At 38.9% G+C, this 17,891-nt stretch overlaps 1 protein-coding gene and 1 non-coding gene across 7 annotated transcripts in view; one reads left to right on the top strand and one right to left on the bottom strand.

The window, feature by feature from the left end:
- SGMS1 (sphingomyelin synthase 1) overlaps positions 1-17,891 on the bottom strand; it is a 266,110-nt gene that overhangs the window by 14,773 nt on the left and 233,446 nt on the right. For all 6 annotated transcript variants that reach the window (XM_011361623.2, XM_023531466.1, XM_011361626.2 and 3 more), the window contains one exon: positions 6,678-6,795. In XM_011361623.2, coding sequence (XP_011359925.1) covers positions 6,678-6,795 — 118 coding nt within the window. The remainder of the gene's footprint in view (positions 1-6,677; positions 6,796-17,891) is intronic.
- LOC111740842 lies at positions 7,572-7,690 on the top strand. The gene has a single exon (XR_002780763.1). It is a non-coding gene; the product is annotated as a 5S ribosomal RNA (ribosomal RNA).

Raw genomic sequence — 17,891 nt, 5'->3', positions numbered from 1 at the left:
AATGGAACCCGCTGGCCTGCAGTGTCTGGGCAGCTCTGGAACCCTTCCTCGGGATGAAAGTCCCGCTGCCCATCTGCCTGTACTCTTACACAAAGGGTAACACTTCATGTAGAGTCATGAACTGTCACTTCTGAGGCTCTGGATTTCCTTAGTGACTGCTTTCTGACTCTGGTGATCTCTTCACACTAGATGGCTGTTGCCATGTAGAAAATCTCTGTCACCAATGGCTCCCAAACGTGGCTCTCTCTGCCCTGGTCTAGGCCTTCCTCATCTGTAGTGCAAACAACCACACAAAAGCAGCCTCATCTGTCTTCATATGAAATACCAGGAACAGAGACGTTGCCAGACTTTTTGCTTCTGCCACTGAGTAGTGCTAGTACCTGTGAGACAATAGGCAGGTTAGGCATCTATGAAGCAATGGCAATTTCCTCCCACTCACTGTTGTCAGGATTAAATGAAAACAACACATTTAGAATCATGCCTGGAACAAAACAGGTACACATAGTTCAGCACTATGCTAAGTCTACCTCCTTCCCTCTCTCCCAAACAGCTTACTTTCTATATCACTAGAAAGAGGTCTTCCTAACAGACAAATGTGATCACGTAATAATTCCTGATAAAATCGTGCCTCGCTCTCTAGGGCCAAACTCCTTAAAAGGGTGACAAGACCTCTTAAAATCTGTCCACAACTTGCCACTCTGGCTTTGTCTCTGGCCACTCAACCCATAGGATCACGTGCCTAGGCATCCCTAGCTTTATTGCTCCTCCCGACTCCTTTTCACACCCTTCCTGTTTTCTCCACCCGGCAAGCTCTTCCTCTCTTCGATTCCACTTGGCAAACTCCTACTCATCCTTTCGAGACTTGGCTCAGATAGCCCTCCCTCAGAGCAGCCAACACACCCGGGGAAGTATGCCACCTTCTTCTGTGCTTCCCTGGCAACTGAGCCCCACACGCCTATAGCAGGGAGGATTGAACAAGTCGGCGAGTAATCTGCTGGTTACATGTCTGCCGCGGCTTCCAGATGCCCATTTGTGAAAGAAGGGAGCGCTTGTCTTGTATATTTGTGTAGCCTCAAAATTTACCCTGCACAGGACACGTTCTCTAGAAATGTTCGTTCAGGAAATATACAACTTGCTTGTTTATCAAAAGAAGTCACATCCAGAAATTCCCTGCCTCACAATCTGTGAGTGTGAGCCTCCCAGGTGATTTCTCTTAAATAAGAAAGGCATTTAGAAAGTTTAGGGTTTATAAAATCATATAAAAAAGCATATATCAAATGTTAACTATAAAAAAAACGGAAATAATTATACAGAAATCATAATCAGAAGAAAGAAAATATGCATAAAGAACTAACAAATATACTAAAACATTAATAGTAGGTAGGGCCATGAGTAATTATAAAAATTTTCTTCTTTTTATATTTTTTTCAATGACTCTATAATGAATGTAGAGTTTCTTTAAATAGAAAAAATAATCTTTTTTTTAAGAGAAAGAAATGTTTTAATGCATTTTTATTTTTTTTATCACTGCAAAAGGAAGAGGACAGTGTAAAGAAATGTAAAGTTATATGTCAGAAAAAGTGAGAATGAACAAAAAGGAAAATTATACTGACAACAAGAAACTGGCAGGCAAGCAGAAAATTAGGTAAAATCAATGACTATTTAAATTTCACTCAATTCAACAGATGACATGAAGCTATTTTGGTAACAGAATACAAGCCATATTCTGAAATACTGATAAGGTTAGCAGGAGCTAATCAGAATATCAAAATCTGTTAGTGTGGACGGCAGCTTGGAACGCTCATGCTGCTACCTGAGAATGTAAGAAAACTAAAAAAGGTATAAAATCCTAAAGAGCAATCAATGAGTCTTTTGCCTTGTAAGTCTGAACTCATGCCACTAAGAGAGCTTTAGGCTGATGATTGTCACATCGAGGCTTAGTAGTGAATAAAGGAGATGCTTCAATCTTTCTAATTTGCGCAATGAAGAAAAACTGACTGGTAGAAGAGAATACGAAGGCTTTTCTATTATTGCATTTGTATTTTAATGCTCTACTGAACAATTAAATTAACCTCAGAAGCCACCCAAACATAACCTCTGTCCAACAGTGGGCTACGTTCAAGTGTGTTAGGGAGGAAAACAAACAAACAAACAAAAATATGTCTTTCAAGTTCAAGAGAATCATTTCACTGAAAACACCATGTCAGATTAATGAATTAGCCAGCTAATTATCCTGGCAGTACCATAACTCTCTCTTTCTGAAGGTTTTCAAATCTAAAGTCACTGTGGAGACCATAAAACAGAACCTAACATGCATCTCTCTTTAATGCTTAGTCATTAGATTAACCCATGTGATTATTAAAATGAGATGAAAACGACATAAGTTCTCTCTTCATCAACATTAAGGGTGTCTGTGAATCGAGGGTAGGTTTTTTATTTCCTTTTGGAGTTTGCTAAAACAGTTAGAAAAAAACTTCTTACAGCTTTACAGGAAGCTTAGAATACCAAACAATTCTTAACTGTTTCTGCCTTTTTTAATGGAACCCTAAACAGTTGGAACAAGATGACAAGAGGTTGTTTTTGAGTCTGTATACACACTCCTTGGAGAAAAGCTGTGATGAGATTAATGTGGGCTAATCAAGGTATCAAAAACTTGGCTGCCCCTGGTGTAGGCCTGGCACATCCTTACACTAGGATGTAGGGCCAGTGCTTCCCAGAAATTTCTAATCAGGAACTGAACACACCTACTTCCCTTCCACGGTTCCCGGTGGCTTGTCTTTGCTGCAGTCATTTCTTCCTCACCGAATCATTGCACGCAAAGATTATTCCTCCAAGCTATTACATTTTATAAAGCGAAGAGTACGATTAAATGAATGAACAAAAGGAACAATTTTCATAATTACTACTGCATTCTTTTTGGAACATTTTTCTTAGAAGCCATGCATTTTGAGTACCGGCATTAAGGGGGAAATTAAGTACGCTAACTATGGGATTTAATATGATGGCAGAACCAAGTTTAAGTTCACATGCCTATGTTAGACCAAAAGTTATTTTCTAAAGCTCAAATATCTTCCTTTGTAGTTTAATGATTGATAACTGTAAGGGTATCTACCAAAGACAGGCCTTAAATTGTGACTCGAATCAGGGAATACTCAATTCTAGAAGCATTATACTATTATGTCCTGTCTCTTGCCTTTCATTCATACCCACAGCTTTAACACCATCTAGACTATGATGATTCACAAACATTTAATTTCTAGCTCTGATTTTCCCTTCAACTTCAGATCTATATTGCTAACTGTCCTGGACACCACTACTTGGATATCCTACAAGTACCTCAAACTCTGTTTAATCTGAAGTCATTAACTCCCTTTTCCTCCTTCCCTTATAATTAATTATCACAGCGGTAAAAACCAGTCACCTTTGAAATCCTTCCTTTCTATCCTCATTCCCAGAATCAAATTTAGTACCAAGTTGTATTGATTCAGCCACTTAAACACTGCTCAAATCTGTCTCTTTCTTTCCATCTCCAGGGCCAGTGGCTTAGCTTGAGGCCTGACTACAGCATTTTGTGAATAATGAACAGATGAGAGTCTTGGGGTTGAAGCGTGATAATGACACCAAGTTCTCTTCTTGTTTCTGTTAGCATTTTACATCGACAGAACCCCTACGTGCTGCCTTCTTTCACTCTCACGACTCCTTAAGACAGATATAAAAAGTGTCATTAGCCCTGTTTTGCCGATAAAGGAACTGATTCTCTGAGATGTTAAATACAACTGCCACGCAGTAAGTGTTTGTGCAAGATCATCCTGAGTCTGACCTCAGTGTTCTTTCTATTACTGGGTAGGTTCGTGTTTTTACAAAGTAATAAGTTCCCTCTCTACGCAATGGCTCAGAGAGAGGTTGATCGAGTTTTGGTAAGGATGTTGAGAGACAGCAAATAGAACATTGGACTACATGACTTTTAGTAAGGTTCCTGTCAGTTTTGAAACAGCCCTGGGCATGACTCTACAGTAGACAGAGCAGGTCTCTGGGATCTCCCTCCACTGTTATCCTTCTCTCCCTTCTGACACTGTTCAGTGAAGCATTCTAGCCCTTGACTGACCACTAAATTTCTTACGCTTGATCTGCCATTCCAAGAGGACTTCTCTAACTCTTCTGTCTAGCTTCAGAAATCATTCTGTTTTACCTGTAAAGTGTTCTTGCCAAACAAGGTGAAACTAAATCAAATCAAGTCTCCAGAGCCAACTTTCTATTTAGAGGAAATATGGAGGAGAGAGAAAGAAGTTAATCGATACTAGAAAGAAAGGAACAGGTAAATCTAGAACGCGGGACATTCTGCAGGACAACCGGTCTGATCTTGACAAGTTACTGATGGGTTAAAAAAAAAAAAAAGACTGATCTAGAATTTAGAGACTTAAGAGACAGAACAACTATCTGTAATGTAAAGACTCTGCATCTTAATTTATACAAACCAACTGTAAAAAAAAAAAGGCATTTTAAGACAATCAAGATAGTCCATTAATTGGTAACTGTCATACCAAAGAATTACTGTTAATTGTGTTGAATGTACCAATAGCATTAAAATTACACAATAAGATGTCTGAAAATTTCAGTTGTACACTAAAGTATGTAGCAATAAAATGAGCTTTTCTGGGATTTTTGAAAAAGTACTTCAAATGGAAAAAATATAGATGAAGCAAATGTAGCAAATCTTGATAATCACTGAATCTGGGTGCTAGGTATATGGAGGTTCCTTAAACTAGTTTCATTACTTTGGGAAACACTTGAACATTTTCAGAATAAAAAAATTGTTTCTCGAATCCTTTCTTTTAAAAGCCCTGTACAAAAGGAGTAATTAGATTTAATGAGTTTTAACGGATAATTTTTGCTAAGGTGTGCTAACATTTTACCCTCTCCTGTATACTTTTAAAGATTCTGATTTCCTGAAGACTGTCACGAATGATGGCTTTAGTTGGGGTTTGTGGCAACATAACAAATGAGTGGCATGTTTGGGTTTGGTTTTTGTGCACAGTGCCCACTATTACCTCTGCCTTTATCAAGAAAACCACAAGCTGTTTTTAGTCACAAGATCTTGGTTAGATATGCTGATGACTCAAGCTGATTCTGCAAGTGCCAATGCTAACCAAACCTGAGTTTCTCTGAAACAGGGTGGAGCTGGAGAGGTCCTAAGAAGAAACAAAGCTAGAGCTGGTTGTAGGAAGAAAGGCCACACAGCACTAGTCCTCGATGTTGGATCCAGCTTCAACGTGTGCTTGGCCAGATCACACATCTGCCTAAACTGGCATGGCCTGTTCCTTGGTGGAGAAATTTTCCAAGCACAGACAGACAAACTTTTTAAAGGAGTTAAACTAAACTTAGGTGAATATCCTATACTGAGAACATATTGCTTAAGAAGCCAGCCTCCCAGCAAGTCTACATCACTGGATCCTCAACGATAACAAGATATTTCCTATAACCCAGGAGCCGCCGGCAAGTGCGTGAGAGATTTTACAGAGGACAAAGAAGATGTGAGGCTGGCTTCTTTGGAAGGGTGGAAGAAAGAGCAAGGCGGGAGGTGCAGAGAGGCAGGACTGCTGCTGCAGACAGTGGAACATCGGAAAGTTCATTCTTGATGACAGCTCCTCCGGAGTTAAGGAAATAGTTTGTAGGAAAAATGGAAAGAGAGGAGTAAGGAACTAGCTATCTCTCTGAGCACATATGCAAGTCTAGGAAGAAAAGGGGACCACAGTAAGAAAACAGCCTAAAGGAATCCAAACTTTAAAAATCTAAAGTCAAATTTTCGGCCCTCTTCCAAGGTTCTAACAGAGAGAATATCCCTTCTGGAAGGTACAAAAGTATGGAGGGATAAAATTGAAAGGGCATGGGTGTTTCACCAGCACAAAGGCAATGCAAAGAAAGGATTCCAAACGCATCATAGTACTCCTTATCTTTTCCCAACCAAATCAAGGGAACTATTCTCTTCTACTTCCTATTGCACTAAAGAGCTTTACTGTAGATAAACATTTTTAAAACGAAACTTCCTGCTAATTATTTCATAAAATCCCAGTGATCTCCCAAGTTGAAATGATCCCAAGGTAAAGGTAGTGATAAGAGAGGAATGAAGTTTATTTTAAAGAAAGGCTTCTATGTCACTAGAGAAGAATGATAAATAGACAAAATGTACCCCTAGAGAGTAGCGATTTTGTCTGGGTGGGTGGAGAATGCAAGGAGACAGGAAGAGTGTCTCTTGCTCTGCTGTTACAGATTTACCACCGTAGGGATTAATAGAAAGAAGGAAAAAATGTCATTTGAAACAGAACTTTCCATGTCAGAGAGGGAAAAGCCATATAAAAGCTTTTGGATCTGTGTCAAGGGAGTGAATGATATTTTAAAAGTTTGGCAGGAATCCAAAGAGCTACACCCACTCACAAAGCTTAACTGCTTCCAGCACACTGACGAGACCACATACTTCCCCAGCTGAGAAGCACTAACAGGGTTTGGAAATTCTGAGAAGGGTGGGGCCACCTAGCCATACTGCTTAGTAACATTCCCAGATGAGGGTGGAGGGACTTGACTGTATGATAGAGAAATTTTCACCTTTGGCCTTAGTCAAAGGACCCCTGGGCAAGACAAGAAACAAACAAAAAGGGAAATTACAGTGAGGAATGGTTTACCTTCGGAGAGCAGTTGAAATGCATACCAGGTACTGGGAGTGTAGTTACATACATTGTAATACATCGATACAGGTACAGCGTGCCAACTATGCAGAAAAATCTTCTGCTAATAATAGACCTGGAAAAAGGGAAAAACAGGGCAGACACTCAGTCATGAAATTCTGCAGGTTCATTTACTTTACGTTTTCAATGACCCGATAAAACAGACAAACCCAAAAAACTACTTGAGAGCTTGAAATCAGCATATTATAACTATAGCTAATAGCAGACTAAGGTGGAGAATTTTGAGAATGATGTGTTGGGGTTTTAAACAAATATATTAACTAGCCAGAGTTTAAAATGCTCTATACTGCTATTTCTTAGGTTTCCTAAGGCCTTAAACCTGAGTTGACATTCAACTGATATACAAGTCGGGCCCATCTGAATTGGTCAGAGCCCACTGACCAATACCTGTGGTGAAATGTTTAACCAGTACCTGTGGTTAAATGTTTAGAGAATGTTTTTTTTTTTTTTGTCATAAAAGGGAAGATGTTTAAAAAATTAGAATGACATTAAAATGAGAATTTAAAACTTTTCTGACATTTAATGAGCCAATAGCATTTAACAATTTTATTTGTACATCCTAGAAACTGATTCTCTTAGCTGATCTTTGAAGAAGCATGATGCCAAGAAAAGAGCCTGTCTGAATGACAGCATGCAACCCCCACTTCCCTCTCTGTTTACTATGTGGCCTTGGGATACACTATTATATATCTGAGTCTCAGTTTCCTAATTTGTAAACTAGGTATAACAGAAATAATGTATGAAAAATCCCTGCCATACACACACAATGGTAGCCATCAAATGTATAGTCTATAGTGAATAATGAAAAAAGCGAGAATTAAATAGCAATCTTTTTACCACCATACCACCCTGAACAAGCCCGATCCCGTTTGATCTCGGAAGCTAAGCAGGGTCGGGCCTGGTTAGTACTTGGATGGGAGACCACCTAGGAAGACCAGGTGTTGTAGGTGTAAAAAATAAAAAATAAGGGATTGTAAGCTGACAAGGTCCTTGCAATCTGTGAGGTCAACCAAGGGTTGCCTCGCCTAAAAAAAAAAAAAAAAAATAGCAATTTTTTCCATTCCAACTGATTAGTGGTTCTAATGAAATGATTAGATATATACCTGTGAACATGTATACTGAGTTTAATAACTTCTAGTAACAAATTCCACATAGCTTTAATTTAATTAGATTGAGTTGTACAAACTTCAGTGTATACGCTTGGACAAGAGTGTTCTTTTCCTCTTTGCTTCTATCCTGCTCTACCTACCACAGGTCAGAATCATAGTCCTGCAGATCTCCTCTAACTCAAATGTTTCCTTGGCCTGGGGCAACTTGAGTTACTAACGAACAAACAAAAAATATTAGAGACAAAGGACAGGCTTTCCTCTGAGAATACAGAATATCTGATCACTCCATAATCGTACAATGTGGCTCTACTTTTATGCAGGGTAGATATTCTTATTGAAGTGAGGTAATTGGAGAAGGATTTGTATCATTTGTGTTGCTTGTTTTAATGAGAGGAATGAAGTGATATGTCACCTGTGTGATTAAAAATTAATTTAAAAAATAATCCAACCAACTCTATTAGCATTTCACTTGTAAGTACACAGTTCATGTAAATTAAGATTGTATGGGTAGAGTCTGGGTGTTTTGTCTCCTCATCCAGATTTTAGAAACTGGGTCAGAATTGCTTTCCATAGAGGCTGTCTTATTTTTTCTTAGTAAAGCTCTGTATGCCACCTCCAAAGGTGAGAATTTATTCAGCATAAAGCTGTCTTGAAAAGGTGTGTGCCTCTAATTTCAAGTATGACAAAAGCATGATAAAATGAAACACTATAAAGAGGGATGATACTAGAGAATAATACTAGCCCATAAATGTCTTTTAACAAAAATACTTGAAATACAAAGTGAATTTTATATTAAGATGTAATGGTCATCTTTCTTAAAAAGAAATGCCCTCTCTAGCCATTCTGCTCAAACAGAAATGACTTGCAGTTTCCCTGGATAATATATAAGAAACATCTCAGACAGAAACTTGCTAAATCTAGATCTGTTCATCTCTTTCGAGGAAGAAAAACAAAGAAAATGACTACCATCATTCAATTTGGTCAAGAATACTATCTCAAAAACAAGAATACTATCTTAAAAACACTTTGCCTGATTGTTTCATGGTATACAAAAGACACACACACACAGCACCGATAATTCTGTATCTCGATTTTGAGTTATATATGAGTAGCTGTGAAAGGATTTCAGAATTATCTGAGAATGAGGTGTGTGAGAAAAATGATAAAGGATGAGAAAAGACAAATCTTTTTACAAAAAAAAAATTTAAAGTAACAAACACTGAAGATTCAGTCACATTTAGTATTTGACTTGAAGTGAAAAAGTCAAATGACTTCATCCATGTGAATTAATCAATGTTAACAAGGTCATAAGTTGGAAGCGGTTGCTTTTAAGAATCTTCTGATCTTTGGCATTTACTTACTCTTTTTGAAATTGAGCTTAGAATATCTTCAATATATAATGTTAAACAAGAATCTCCTACCATAAACTTTAAAGGGCAGGATATAATAGTGTTTCAGAGTTGTATGCAGTGAAGGTATTTATTTCCTTAATCAAAGAATTTCACACATTAGAATTCTTACTTAAAGGTTTACAAATTCGAAATGTGTTTAAAAAAAGATTTAAAGTGGTTAAAAATATATCAATGCCACAAGAAAAGCCATAGAAGAAATATTAATGATATTACTAGAGATTAAATGAATGCCAAGAAGATGCACGCTACAATTCTCAAAAGCGCAATGGTGTTCTTTTCATGTAGAATACATCTCTCCTTTCACGTCAGAAAGAAGCCTGTTGCCCATCTGCTCACACTTTGCAATGACTATCACACCTCACAGACCCTTGTATTGGTCCCAGTTATCTATTCTTCTCTCAGGTAGTTGAATTAATAGGCTCATTACTACTTTTTCTGAGAGAAAGGAAAACATACTTGCTAAACATGATTAAAAAGAAATAGTAATGAAAGTATTAATGTTTTATAGATAATTATTAAGACTCGCTAGAATAGCATGTTATGTGCAGTCCAGGTGACTTATTTTTATTTACTATATTCTTTACATCTTTATTTTTCGAATATCCCTACTTAAAAAAGAAAAAGTATTCAGAACTTCATAAATACTATTAAAACTGGACTTAAAATAGTAACACTACATTATTTTTGGCATTTGCTACAACCGTCTAAAATTCTAAAGAAAAAGTGATGAAAGAAATGAATATACTAGGAAGTAATCTTAAAATACTGGAAAGTTCTTTTGTTATCTCTTGCAACTAATCCATAGCTGGAACATATACGTAATGCATTCAGTGCTCAGAACTGGCCTGCAAGCTCTTTATGGCAGCTGTTGGCTTTCAGATATAAACAGGGCCTGAAACAGCAGTGAGACTAAGCAACAATCCCAAGCTAAGAGGCAATATACAAGTGGGAGAGAACACCCAACTATAACACAGAATCAGAGAGGCCCATATCTCTTGAGCCATCATGGAGGCTGGTGCATGATTCGGGTCTCTGATTAGCAATTCCAGTGTGTGCAGCATGGACAGGAGTCACTGAGCCTATCTTTATACAGATGTTAGCTCTACCTTAACAAAGATCTACTGGGTGACCTGTACCATCTCAATTAATTTCCTTGTAAATTAGCTTCTTCATCAGCATGCCAAGCTCTGTGCCATTTAGTTCTTAGGACAACCTGTAATGCATGGCTATGATCCTTATTTTATAGATGGGCAAAATGTGGTTCAGAGAGTTTAAAATTGAAATACATTACGCAAGACAAAAAATTCAGCAAACTGCTTCAAATTGTATAAAAATTACCAATTTTATGAGATTACACTGCTGTGTACCTATAAATGAGCCAACATCCTATCACGTTAAATTACATTTCAAAATCTATTGAACTCAGATTTATCACTAAGTTAGTATTTTATGTCGTACTTCATACTGACCCAGAACTCTACAAAATATGCATTCTGATAATAATTTAATAACTCCATTAGTTATTACAGTACTGAAAAAATCCTTCCAGACGTCCAACACTAAACGCATCCTTTTTCATTATTGTCTGCATACTCCGCGCCCCATTAAATCTGCTCACCACCTGCTGCCCCCAGGTTCAATCAGCCATTCTGAAATGTCGTCCACTTCTCAACATCCTATCTTGCCTGAACTTCCACAATGACCTGTTGTCCCTAATTCCACCCAAGCCTCCCTAAAATGCACTCCGGAGAGCAGCCAGAATCATCTTTTCTGAAAAAATTAAGCAGAGTATGTCTTTTAAAACTCTCCAATGGTTGCCAAATGTATCTTGAATAAAATCTAAATCCTTCACCAAGATGATTTGGCCCTAGATGATCTGGTCGCCGCACTCCAACCTCACCTCCTACTGCTCTCCCCTTCGTTGTCTAGAATCCAGCTTCGGTGCCATGCCTTTGTTCTTTGAACACCCTGTGCAAAGTCCCTCCTGCCTCAGGTAGGATCTTTGTGCCAGCCATTCCCTCTTCTTGGACTCTCAGAGCACTCACTGCTTGTCATTCTGGTCTCCGAGAGACCACCTACGGTAAAGCAGTTCCCTGGTGCTCTAAAACATAGCCCGTTTTTATTTCTTCATAATCCTCTCCCCCGCATCCCAAATTCTGTTGACACCAAGTCCGAAGAGTTTCTTACATTTGTTTTCCTTCCTTTAATTCCTCACTACTAGCCCTTGGATTCCCTGGATTGTGACAACTGCTCACCACTGCCTACTGAAGTTCAAACTCCCCTCATGGCTCCTCTCAGCTTGACCCCAAGCTACCTTATCTGTCTTATCTTGCAGAAGTGAATCTCACTACCCTGGGCAAAAGAAGCCACTCATTGTTCCCTGAAACCCCCATTTCTTGCTTTTGCCAGCAGATTTCTTTCCCTGGTCTCTCCCATCATCCCGTCTGCTATAATCCTATCTGTCCACCTCCAATACAACCTCTGTATAATCTTCCGGATGTCCCCAACTGGGTAAAGCCACTTAATCCTTCAAATCACTTCACAACTTGGTTTCTATTTTATGGTATTTTTATTAAATAAGATGGGCATCACCATTACCAGTCAAGGGTCTTGTCCCTTATATTAGAAGCAACTCTTAAGCGAAGTTGTACCTTAGTTATCTTTTAGTCACAGTGAGATTTACAATAGTACCTGATACTGACAATATCATACAGTCCTGTGGATTGTAGAACTTTGCTTCTTACTCCCTGATAATTTTTACTTGTTTCTTTCCATAAATGTTTGTCCTTTAAACAGCAGCCCCCAACCTTTTTGGCACCAGGGATCCGTGCTCCTATGAGAAGCTAATGCCTGATGATCTGAGGTGCAGCTGAGATGGTTATATTAGCACTGGGGAGCAGTTGCAAATACAAATGAAGCTCCCCTCACTTGCCCACCGCTCACTTCCTGCTATGCGGCCCGGTTCCTAACAGGCCATAGACTGGTACCGGTCTGTGGCCTGGGGGTTGGGGACCCCTGCTTTAAACTCTTCCATCTATCTGTCAGAATTAACCTGCCCTGATGTTCACCTATCCTTTAGTCTGTATCTTTTCTGCAGTTATATTTTAATTTACACCTGCTAAGATCGCTGCATTCATTCAATTAGGGCTGTACACTCCTGGAGATTTGGGCTGTGATCTCTCCCCTCCCTCCCCTGTCTCTTTATTGCACTGTGTGTACTTTCCACCCATCACAGGAGTCTCAACTGCTCCAGACGGTCAGTCATGAAAACTCAGCCTTTGTTCAGTACTTTAGGAAAGAAAATTCCAGGAAAGGTTTGTAAAACAAATGAAAGGGAAAGAATAAATGTTGTAGAGCAAACAGAGAAGTAAAAATATATGATCTCCTAGGAGACCTATAACTCATTTACTATTTCCTGCATACCCACGCATATGAATTGGAAGAATGAGACATACCCATGCACCCAGCTCAGAAACATGTCTGTCCACGCACACACAAAAAGTATCTGTTTGCCTTTTTAAAATCCAACTCAAAGAGATTTTACATCTTTGGTGTTAATTATTTTAATCACACTCCCGTTTTGCATGTATTATTATCCCATTTTACAGGAGGAAAATTAAGATATAAAGAATTTAAGTACTAGCATGGGACAAGAGTCCATCAATGAGAGAGCCACATGAAACCCAGGTCTCTACACTTTCAATTAGTTGTTCTTTTCTCTAATCAAATTGTCAAGTTAAAAAAAAAGGCAGTGGCTCAGTTTTGTTTTGCTTTTTCCCCAAGCCCCATGTAAAAGATCTTCAATATAGTGTAACCGTTGATTAAGTTTAGGAAATGATCTTGGTTTAGGGAATTTGTACAGAACACATCACAATTGTCTCCACTCGACTTATCTTTTAAAAAATGGTATTTCCTGGGTTAAATATAGATTGTATTGTAAAGAAAAAACGTTACTCTATAAGTCTGAAAGACGACATCAGTATGATCTACTTGAGAAAGTTATGAAGAATTAAAATCAAGTATCATCCGCAAACTGCTACATACATGTGTACAAAACAAAAGGGGTTATATATTTCTTGTTGGTATTTTAGGCTATTAATAAAAAAATACATGTATATACGTACGTGTATATACATAAACAATAAAATGTGTGTATGTGTATGTATATTAAATGCAAATATGTATATGTTTACCCAGATCTTTCCTCATTCCCTCCCTTCATCAAAACTCAACCACCTTGAAGCATACTCTCAAGGGCTTGCTCAGTCACAGCTAATGGAACTGAATGGTTAATATTTGCTCTTGGGCTAACGGATTACCCTTAAAAGTAACATACTCTCATTTTTAACAGGTCTCTAGAAACATAATAAGCTTATATATTACCAGCAGTGGCTAATATTTATTGAAATCTAGGCACAGAAACTAGCATAGTGCAACACTGAACAAAAGTTAATTGCTGCTATTTTATTTTTTTCATGTAATAAAAATATATGTTCTAGGCATTATTCTGGGCACTAGCAATATAGCAGTGAACAGAATGGACAAAAAGCCTGCCTTGTGGTGCTTGTATTCTAGTGGAGGAGGCAGACAATAAACAAGATAAGTAAAATATAGAGCATATTAGATAAGTGCTAAAGTGTGAAACTAAGCAAAAGTGTCACTGGGAGAAGAGAGGTTACAATTTGGGGCTAAGTTGGCCAGAGAAGGTGTCCTTGTGTATGAGGGGTTGACCGTGAGGACAGCTGTGGGAGAAGATTCTGAGTTAGAGGCTGGCATTTACGGGTGTTTGCTGACCAGCAAGTGGGACAGGGATTGAAGTGCATGAGGGCATGAGGTCTGGGAGGAAATAGCATGGGGTCTGACAGGACTCCTTGGTCACCATGAGGACTTTGGCCTTAAAGCTATATGAGGTGGGAGATGAGTGACACACACCAGCTTACTCTTACAGTGATACACTCTGTCTGCCAAGTTGACAAGTGACTTAAGGGGAGCAAGAACAGAAACAGAGAGCCCAGCAGGAAGCTCCTGCAGCAACCCAGATAAGAGACAATACAATGGTGGCTAGGCCTAGGGCAGCAACAGAGTTGATAAGAAGTGGTGGGATTAACAGATAGATCAGATATGGGGTAGAAGCAAATACCGAGAACAAAACCAAGATGTTTGGCCTGAGAGCCAGGAGGGACAGAGATGCCGTTTGCTAAGTGGGAGTAAGGCAGGTTTGGGAACCAGGAGGATGCCAAGGACTCAGTCAAGTGCTTTGTATATATCATCCCACTCGATTCGCACAATGGTGAGAAAGACACTATTTTTTCATTCCCACTTTGTAGGAGAAGAAACAATGCTACCACATAAGTAACTTGACCAAACTCATTCAGTTCGTAGGTGGCTGGAGAGAGAGAACCATTTTAAACTAGTAAGATTTATACTATAACTGAATGCTTAACTGCTGTAGTCACCATACTGACAGGTTGGTGGGGGACAGATACGGTGACTTCTAAATCAGATCAAGAACAATTAGACAGACATCCATGATGGTTTTTGAGAGAAGAGGGCAAGAGTTAATACTTGGGCATGGTATAAAATATAAGGCAAATATTGCACTAATTAAAAATACACATGTATATTATGAATACATAAGCATAAACAGAAAAATACAAAAAAGGATATGAACCCAAATATTACCATTATCATTTATCTCTAGCAATGTGAGAAATAACTTTTTCTTTTTGTTTACCTTTATCTTCTGATCTGCCTACAAAAAAAAGATGCATTACTTGTTTTTCTTCAGTGTTACAAATAAAAAAAATGAACTCATGAAAACTAATTTATTGTATCTATGTTATTTTTTTTGCTCTCTTCCCCTTAATACACTTATGGTAATTTAAAAGCCAAATTTCTGGAATTGCTGAATTTAGGGAGCAATACCGGGTGAATCTAGTTTCCCTACAATTCCTAAGGCTAGGCCAGTATTCACATCTTAAACTCTAAACTGGTACAAATTAGAAAAGGTGAAAGCGGATCAGATCACCAACTACCTGAGAGGAGAATGAGAAGCAGATACAGCCTGGGACTGAATGTGTCATCTAGCCCCTAGAGTAACTGTTCTCCACCCCGAATAATGCCCCTCGTAAAAGGAGGAGAAGCAGAGGCCTGCAGAAGTCTAGGACATCCAAATTGTACTGGAATGGGACAGGGAAGGACCCTGGGGAAAGAAAGAAAACAGGATCTCAACCCAGGCTCTACAGCTCAGATGGACGATGGGTCAGAATTAATGAGAGAAGAGAAAACTTGCTAGAAACTGAGGGGAAAAGAACAAGGTTGAGCACTCCTGGTCGGTGGTCTTCAGTAGAAAATCGTGACTGAAGTTGATGGCAAAGGGGATTTCCCAGATCAACGGTAAGGAGGTCCCGTGCCACACTTAGGAGGTTGTAAGACAGGAGTCATTTGGGGCAGAGCTAAGTACATTCTCTACAAACTATGGTGGAACGGCAAGATGTGACCGCTCTCAGGGTTGGCAGGTCCCTTCTGGGGCAAGTACACATGTGTCCTGGATGGTATATGACACATAACCTTATTATCAAACACTGATCTGGCCTGTTTTTATTCTATCTGTCCTATACACATGGAATTTACACCACTATTTCTGCTAAGAAAATACATTTCCAGAGGATAGGTCTCTATTATACCATGACCTAGACTGGATTTATACTGAATAGCCTTCAATCCCCAAAGTACACCATGTGAGACCTTGGGCAAATCAATAGCTTCTCTGAGTCTCAGTTATCTTCACTGAGAGAGAATTACACTATTTATTTTGAGGGGTGACTGGATCAAATGATACAATGCAAGTAAACAATTGTGTTACTCACATATCAGCTGGTTTGGAATCTGCCACTTGAATAGGATGATAATGATTTCTGACAACATGGATGATAAGAAACAGAATAAAACACACTTTGAGAAAACACATAATAGATGCAGCTACATGTAGAGGAAGAACAATGGAGGGGAAGAGATGCTCCCTGAGCTCTTATCTTGCTTTATTGCTGGAGAAGAGTATGACTGCTTATCGAGCAATTACATAATGGGATAGATACCCCCCAAAGCTTCAATAACATGAGGGAATTTTTGTCCTCATGAGTTTTATGCTTGCATAGAGTTTGGCCAACACACACTTCCAAAACCTGAGATGTTACAATGAGGACAAACAAATTCCTCAGAAGATAACCTCTATACAGCTTCGTTTTGCTTGCTGTTGCATCCTTAGCACACAGTCTTTAATAATTCTTGATAAACAACTCAATGTAAAGACGTCCTGAAGCTCCAATAGAGACTAGCTTTGTGGTCCACAGTATAAGGTCAATTTATAATAAAATGAAATGGCCTTAAGTAAAGGCTTTTCTGGTACCTGGAAAATAAATTCTATTGAATAGAATCTTAGAGAGACCTGTTTCATATCAAATGCTCTATACCAACAGCTTTTTAAGAACTTTACTTAATCACAACCATCAGAGATTTAAAAACAGTTTTAAGAATATTGATAACTGTGGTTATAAACTGCCTTGGGGTTAGAAGAGGAGAGAGATAAGTACTTTGATTCAATCAAGTTAATATGAAAAGAAACACGGATGGAATTACAATGGGGGAAAATGAAGATAAATGTTAGTGGAGAGTCTAGTCTATTGGGTAAAACACAAACCCAAAATAATCAAATTAACATCTGAGAGCAGAAGTTGCCAATCAGCACAGGATTAAGCCCTTGGAAATTAGATTCCATTCACAGAAGAGAGCTAAGTGCTGCAGACAAACTTTCTTATGTTGGCAGATACTCACCTATCGAATAAGGCTCTCAAAGACAGAGCATTTATCAAAGGTCAAAGTACAAAATCTTTTCCTAAGTGGTCCTTGAATATAAGATATCTACTGCTGCCAAACAACTAAAAACTCATCCTAGGACTACTCTCGGCATGTAATCTCAGGAAAGCCGCACTGGAAAATCGTATCCGTTTCTTCCCGCGAGACAAACGAAGCCTCTGGAAACAGTTCTGAATACAGATGTCACAGCAGGTCTTAAACGGGATCTGCCAACATCATTCCCCTTCTCCCGTTCCTTCCCTTTTGGCATCGGGTCAGTTTTCAAAGAACCCACTCAGTGACTGTTCCACCAGTCAGTCCCTCTGTAACTCTACACGGCTGTTCACGCCAGATGTTCTACCCCATATCCCAACTGCCCCAACCACCAAGCTCTTCCGACGCCACCCCACACCCTAACTATCCAATGGCTCCCTCTCTTTTTTCTTCAGATCTTTTCACCACCAGTGAACCAATGTATCCTGCAACAGTAATTCATCCTTACGCAATCTGCCCCCTCAATAACTTGTATCACTTCTTTCAGGCAAATGTCTGACCCAAAAGAAGCCATGGTAGAAAACACGCATTGGGATATACACATAAATCTGAATTTGCTCTAAAATAAAACACATTCGAGCAAAGTTGTGAGAGCTCCCAAATTAGTGAATTCTATCTCCCCATGAAATTCCATACAAAATTCAGGGCTTCACAGAGAGACCTAAAAACCTTGCGAGAGAAAGATACTACAGCAGAAGGCAGCACTGTGTCTATAAAAGATA

Source organism: Pteropus vampyrus, unplaced genomic scaffold, assembly GCF_000151845.1.
Source record: "Pteropus vampyrus isolate Shadow unplaced genomic scaffold, Pvam_2.0 Scaffold68, whole genome shotgun sequence".
In the NCBI taxonomy this organism is placed as follows: domain Eukaryota; kingdom Metazoa; phylum Chordata; class Mammalia; order Chiroptera; family Pteropodidae; genus Pteropus; species Pteropus vampyrus.
This window is presented reverse-complemented; position numbering and strand designations above follow the sequence as displayed.